We start from the raw sequence: 7529 nt of genomic DNA, 5'->3' as shown, positions 1-7529 counted from the left end.
AAATTTTACTAGAAAATTTGTGATTGAGAGAATACTAGTCTTAGCACACATGCATTCTGTGACCTGGCTATATTGAGAACCCCCTTTTCACTCTTAGATACTCTGAACTTTATCTGAGTAAAATCAGAATATCTTCCTCATAAATACCCATATTTTATGATAAATACTACGTATTGGACTGCCTTCCCCTTCTACTTTAGTATTTAGAAAAGACTTTATTCTGAAATTTGGAGAACAAATCTAGACCCTTGTTTTCTATATTAAATCAAGCTTGCTCTAGGCTTGGTGTTCTTAGTCTAATTCAGGATTGCTTCCTGGGCTTGTGAGCTGTGCAATCACCCAGGGCCCCATACTCAAAAGGGCCCCTGACTTGGTATAATGTTCTGCTATCCCCATCTTAAAATTCTTAATAATTTTTGAACAAGGACCGCTCGGAGCACCACAATTTAGCTGGCCTTGGTCTAACCCCTTATAATTCCTTACTCATTAAAGAAGTCATTTGATTATACCTTTCAATATCTTTTTATCTCAGTCACTCTGGTCCATCTTTTCTCTCCATAGGTACAGTATGTCTAATTTTGTCACATCGAATCTACTAATTCTGATGTAAAGGTGAGAATTTGGGTAACATGTGCATGCTTAGACACTGAGTAGTGCAGAACAAGATGGAGACTTTTTTCTTATCAAGAGCAGGTACCTTGTCAGAAGATGCCATTTGCCTCTGAAGATAACAGATCTCATCCGATGCTAAATTGGGAAAGATGGCTATTTTGCATGCTCTTTCTGTTCTTATCTTTCGATAGTCCTTTCACCACAAATCATGGGATACAATATGTATCTGTAATCCCACTTAAGATTCTGGGAGTCATTAGACTTCTCAATAGTAAACTAGATCTGTAAATGACCTCGGTATTCAAATGGCATAATAGTGGTGGCAGTGATGATGGTATGGTGGTGGTGACAGAATAACAGCGGTCTGGATGGTGGTTTCCGGGGCTAGTGCATGTCAAATATTGTCTAGATTTCAAAGACTCAGCCCAAATACTACATCAGCACTGGAGTCCGGTGTTATTTTAAACCAAATAATCATCTCCTGTTGGGATTCATGTAATATTTTTTCTGTGGCTCTATTATAAAACCATATTATACCATATACTATGTCCTATATTATTTTATAGACTAAGGTTGAAGGCTTCACAGATTATTCAATAAACACTGTGATATATACACAGCACATGAATGAAAACATCCTTGCTGATGTTCATTACTGAATTACTGAAATAGGTTTCCATATCTCATCAATGTCTCCAAGAAGGAGGTATTAGCCATGGGGAAAGAATTTAAAAAGAGTGGCATAAGTTAATTAGCACCAGAATTCCAATTTATCATTATTCCAAAGAGAACTAGACCTGTGATACATGAGAAAATTTTCTAGTAGTACTCTTATATAGATAATTAGTGTTGGAAAACAGACCACAATTTAAGAATGGGCCGAATCTGAAAAGAACTCCTGAAGGTTGAGCAAGAGTGGGATTCATTAGTCCAGTTGACTGTTACTGAAACCATTCTGATCATGTATCTGATCTAATCTCTCCCAAAGACCTCAACTCCACAACTAAAAATTTACAAAAGAAATGAAGAAGTTATTTTTAGGCTTCCTGTAAAAGTTTTTGAAATTTCATTTCATTGTGACTCAGTGAAACTTTGGTAGTTCATTTTACTTTTAATTAAAGTGCATTATTACGACTAACGCAATAATCATCTAAAAAGCTATTATCTATTAATTGTAGATTCCACTGAATTTATTTCAATGAACTTGTTGGGATATGAGTACGTAAGATAGGGACATAGTCTTTTTAGCGTAATTTCAATAATTAGGTAAACGGATGGATGGATGGGTGGCTGCATAGGAAGATGGTTAGAAACACACACAAATGCTTAACTGTTGTATTAAATAAAAATAACGATAGCTAATGTAAATCATAGTCAATTTATTTCACTTATTCACACATTCAATAAGCCATATTAGTGATTTTTTTCTAATAAAATATTGGGGAATAAATTATATATTTAAATCCTTAAACTTAACGATTTCACAACATAAGAGCTCAAGTCTCTTACGAATAAACACAGGAATCATAAATGACTTAAATACATTGGGTGACCATCATATTTCACATGACAAATGAATTCAATTGCATTGGAGTCTTGGTCACAGTCATTAAAATTGCATTTCCTTTGCCAGTATTAAATGCAAAGTACTTTATCAACAACATGTAATATGCAAGATTAAAGGAGGACAAACTTGCTCCTCAGGGTGCCTGCAGTGCTGTAGAAGGATCATATACATAAAGAAACACATCATGTTGAAGAAAGCGGTTAATAAATTATAAGATACACATTTTGCTCAGATGCACAGAGATCTTGGTGTTGGTTCGCTAAATAACATATGTGCGTGCGCACCAGTGTCTAAAAGAATCACAGCATTCCAGGTATGATTGAAATCCCCAAACCCTGTGCTCTATGAATCTAGCAGTCTTGCTGTGCCAGCATGACTGTTAGGACACATACAGTGTGTCTTCACGTTTGTACCCCTATGACAGAGGACATTTTGACAGGCATCCTTCTTAAAATGTATTGAATAAATTGTGATAATTGACATGATGAATATAAAGGTCAAGAGTTGTAAAATATTTCTACTGCCTAGGAATCTAGAGAATCTAGGCCTGAGTTTATAGTATATTTATGAACTATGAATGCAATTATCCCATTTGAAAAATGTTACCTACTTTACTACCTCTTCGCAGATTTTAGAAAGTCTTTTTGATATTAATTATCTAATTCAGTTAAAAAGCTACAACTGTCTTGCTGAATCTTACACTATTTTGTACTAAATAAATTTTATTTTTTAGTGTTTTAAAACACCAATTTTCTACTGGAAGGAAGACACAGATCATTAAAACACTATGGAAAATGATAAATGCCATCTAGAATTTGAATCAAAAGACATGACACTTGTTAGAGTGTCAGACACAGTCAAAACTCCAGCAATTTCCTTCTGGGAGGAGAAATGAGTTCTCTCTCTCATTTTTGCATGCACGTAATTTCTTTACAAATGATTTTGCCAGTTACACATGTAAACCTCCTATCAAAGTTACTGAATGATAATGATTTCTAATTGTTCTAGTTTTCCCTAGGGGTTGGAGCATTGATATTTTTTTTATAATGACAACAATAAAGAGGCCCAAGAGCATGACACTTGTGTTGCTATCTCTTTGTGTTGCCCGAGGGAGGACTGCTCATTTTTCATGATTGATAATTAAGATGAAATAGAAATAAATAAGTTGCTTAAATTTACATCACAAGAAACGAAGAGTAGTATGGAGAATGTTATGTTTGAGAATGTAAAATTTCCTGTTTGATGTTAAATAATGGTTGAAAGAATATGAAATAGATTTAAAAAGTAAAAAGGAAGTAGAAAAATAAATTTTCCTTATAACAGAAACTTAAACCAGAATTGAAAAGTGAACACTAAACCTACATATAAATATGCATTTCTTTTGATTCACACCACACAACAAAGGCATATTCTGTAGTATGTTGTTTGCTATATATTTTCTTTTAAGTCTGTCTTATTTTATCAAGGAATAGAAATGTGCCTATGAGGTATAAAATTTCATGAAGCTAAGATATGTGGTTCAGAATAATTCAAGTCGTGACTTAAGCAATAATGATATTCAAATACAAGAGCTTTTCCACCTTATTTTGTATAATTTTATTAAGTGCAGTTGAAAATGAATTTATGTCACATTGTTCAGGAAATAATTATCGTGAAGCATTAGAATTTAAAGGAAATGCTTTGCTAAACATTTTAAAATTTAACCTTTCCTTGTAATGTCAAAGTAAAATCAAAACTTCCATTTTAAAGGAGTCACACCATCTACAGAAGAAAACTGCACTCCAAAGCCATCTAGAGTAAGTCTATTCCTTTAATATTTTGAGTAAGTGATCTAATAATTTCTGGCACTTCAGAACAAATGCTAAAAAAGTTACCTTAAAAAACCCTATTTTATAGTAATATTTCTAAAGTTACATAGCTAATCAGTGGAAGGAAGGAAGGAAGGAAGGAAGGAAGGAAGCTAATAGAGACATCTCATTCACAGAGGATACTAAAATATTTTTTGTTGTCATTCTTACATTTTGTTATGTTCAGTTTTTCCAATAATAAATTTTTATCATTGTCTATCTGCATTTTAAAATAATACACTTGTTTTGTCTCTCAACAACCCTGTGAATTAGGCAGGATATGAGAAGTTAAATTACTTGCTAATGCCTATACAACTAATTGAACAAAATCAAGAGATTTGTTCCTTTGACAGTAAATAACAGCAAACTCAAAGGTCTGATGTGATTTTTTTTCAAATTGTTTTCTCATCAAAGTATAATTCTTCTATTATTTCTCAAGTACCAAAGAATATTTTGTCTGAAAAACGTAATGCAATCATGCAGAATGTTTAACTCACTCCAGCATATGTTTCACACAGACTCTAAGATATTAATTTTGTGTTTTAGAACAACATATTGACAAAAAGATGTGAATTCTAATAAAAGAATTGAAAAGGTTAAAATATTCTTGTTCTCTGTTGGACTCTTCTGGTTTGGGGCCATTTATAGAAAAGTCTCCCTTGTATATAACTGAACATAGTATGTTAAGGAAAATACAGGGAGGAGGCTGATTTTGATCTATCCAACCGAATATTTGCAAAAGAACATACCAAGAGTGAATATGGATGGAGATATTTTTAATGGCAAGGTGTGTTTTTGAGATGATGCCATTTGGGAGAATTAGGACAGGAGACTAGTTAAAAAAGTCAATTATTACTTGTGTTAAAAAAAGCATCATGAGTGAGGAAGAATTAACTCTATTTCTCCTTAATGTAAAACCTCACAAAAATCACACATCTTCAATAGCCCAGTTCAAATAGATAAATTAATATTACTATATAATAACAAGATCACGAGCCATAGATTATGTTACTTGTAATCTTAGGCTAATACCTTCAAAGCTGAATCCACAAAAGAAATATGTGTTAGATAATAAAACACTTTTTTTTTTTTCTTAAAAAAAAAAAAAGTTTATTCTTTTTATCTTTATGGGGAATTAACAGCTGACAACAATATCTAATTAATACTATGTATAACGGGCAATTTTTAGTTAAGAAGTTCTCCTTTGCTTTGAAACTTTAGCTGAATTTTGAAATGTTAACCATAAATGTGTAATAACTGCTCTACTACAAAATTTATAAGTCACATTTCCAATGTTAAATTACTGAAGGTCCTCCTTTACCATCAAAGCTCAAAGACATTTATGCCATGGCATATGGTAAGTAGATGTGAAAACTGTTTATCATCATGTAGTAAGTTACACAAGATTCCAGTTCAAGTTGATAGACAAAACATAAACTAGATTTAAAGTGCTGTATTAAAAAACAAAAACACAGTTTGCATTTTGGGGTAATTAAAATGTAGAGACCTAACACTAAAAAGAATGAAAAACGCATATAAGATTATCATTCAGTTTAGCTCTTTACTCTAAGCATGTAGTCTTATTCCAAAAACGACAGTTAGCGCTGGTCAAATTTATGCTTAAGACATTTATCCATACTTAACCAGAGGTTTCAGAGACAATAACACCAGTCAGGTATTCTGAATTCTTTTATGTTAAATAGGAACATTTTTCTCAATAGCACTCTTAAGTCACTTCTCATTTATCTTCCTCCTTAAGAACTGCATAGGCTTGTTTTAAATAGTTTAAATACCTGTAATAAACTACAGTTTGCTAACAGTAGAGGTACTCTGGTTAATGCTCAAAATGATGTGGCCAGAGGAAAAGCAAGCATTATTAAATATGAATGCAGTCCTTATCAACACGAATTGAACCTTTTTTTTCTTCAATAAAAAAGCTAGTCCAAAAAGTCTCATTCTATAAAGATTTATCGTTTCCAAATCACGGTGAAAGGAACTTAAGTAATTTACCAATTTTGTTTTCTCCTATGTGCCTTAAAGATACCTCACTAAAAACTGGTATCTGACACAACAGAATGACATATGCAGAATGTAATATTGTAGTGACAGTACTGAGGTTGATTGTTACAGACATATTTAAACTCTGAGTATTAAATGGTTACATCCTAATTATTTATATAGAACATTGGTCCAATAACAAAAATAATAGAGAACAGCAGCTGAAAATTTATCTCATTCAATGTTCAGAGATAAAAGGGTTAACCATTCTTTCCATTATTTTCTGCAGATAAGTCCTTTTTTTTTCATATTTAAATCTGATTGCAACTGAATTCTGGCATTTTTCCAAGCTACTGTATGAAGAGGATGCTGAAGGCCATCACAATACAGCATACCGCAACATAAGGACTCTTCCGTTCACCAATTCTGGCACACTTCCAAAATATACCCAACAACCCAGTTTTATTTCTGTCCAGGAGGCTGGGTGCCAAGGATCGGATATAAGCACAGGTACATATAAGCAGCAAGATTACAGTCAACAGACTCTGAAAATTGAAAATGGCAGACATAGTGAGGCCGGCGAAACCCCAGCCACATCACCCTTCCGGGCCCGGAGCGGAAGAGGCGTACGGGCCGGCTTGCCTTTCTCGCTCCTTCCGCGGTCTCAATAAAACACTTTTATTTTCAATATTGTTAAATACTAAATTCCACCCTTGAAATCACTTCAATTAAGGTGTTGTTTTAGATCTGTGTCTATTGTTTATAACCAATTCATAGACCTAGAAACAGATAGATGAATCACACTATATTATTACTATTGGTAAACTGGAGAATTTGACCCTGTCTACATTCAGTCTTCCTACTACTTTCCTCCACTATTAAATTCATCTACTCTGTCTGCAAGAGAAATGACTACTAATGTAAGAATAACCTATAAAAAGGGAAAATAAGGAAGCAGAGAGAGAGGAAAAGAACAGAGGAACACATTTTCAGTTCCCATCCTGGGCCTCAGATAAGTAAAGTCATCGTACATCACAAGGGAAGAAGAAGGGAAGGTAATTAGAGATTGTTTCTCAATAATGTGTTAGAATGATTACTTTACAGCCAAGGTTTGAAATGTGAAGGGAAGAGAATGGTATCCCCACTGAAGAGGATATAAAAATTACACATTCGGCAAGGGTCAAGGGAAAAAATAACTAAATCAAATGATAATCCTTTAATTCAAATTTCATGACCAAAAAATGTCTAAACAACAAGTGTCCTACCTTCTATATTTTGTAGATACTATAATGAGAAGGTGGAAAGTAACATTGTAAAATATTGGTGACTGATCAACCAAAATCAGAGGATATCCAAACAGGAAGCAATGTACTTAGGTAAAACTTTTATTTATATATATAAATAAATCTATAGACATTAACCTTAATTCTAAACTGAATAACTTTTCATACTGATTTATTATTTTACTGAAGTATAACTGACATATAACATTATATTAATTTCAT

The 7529-nt window shown here is 33.0% G+C and overlaps 1 protein-coding gene across 1 annotated transcript; it reads right to left on the bottom strand.

The window, feature by feature from the left end:
* Positions 1-5595: 5595 nt before the first annotated feature.
* Positions 5596-6683, bottom strand: TMEM167A (transmembrane protein 167A). Its single transcript, XM_059894420.1, has one exon. The coding sequence runs from the start codon at positions 6591-6593 to the stop codon at positions 6375-6377; it is 219 nt and encodes a 72-aa protein (XP_059750403.1). The 5' UTR covers positions 6594-6683; the 3' UTR covers positions 5596-6374.
* Between the last annotated feature and the right edge of the window lie 846 nt (positions 6684-7529).

The sequence above is a fragment of the Balaenoptera ricei genome, chromosome 14, assembly GCF_028023285.1.
Source record: "Balaenoptera ricei isolate mBalRic1 chromosome 14, mBalRic1.hap2, whole genome shotgun sequence".
In the NCBI taxonomy this organism is placed as follows: Eukaryota; Metazoa; Chordata; class Mammalia; order Artiodactyla; family Balaenopteridae; genus Balaenoptera; species Balaenoptera ricei.
This window is presented reverse-complemented; position numbering and strand designations above follow the sequence as displayed.

Bases quoted from the DNA above. Each gene is read 5' to 3' on its own strand.
- TMEM167A (XM_059894420.1), bottom strand. From the start codon at position 6,593: ATGTCTGCCATTTTCAATTTTCAGAGTCTGTTGACTGTAATCTTGCTG.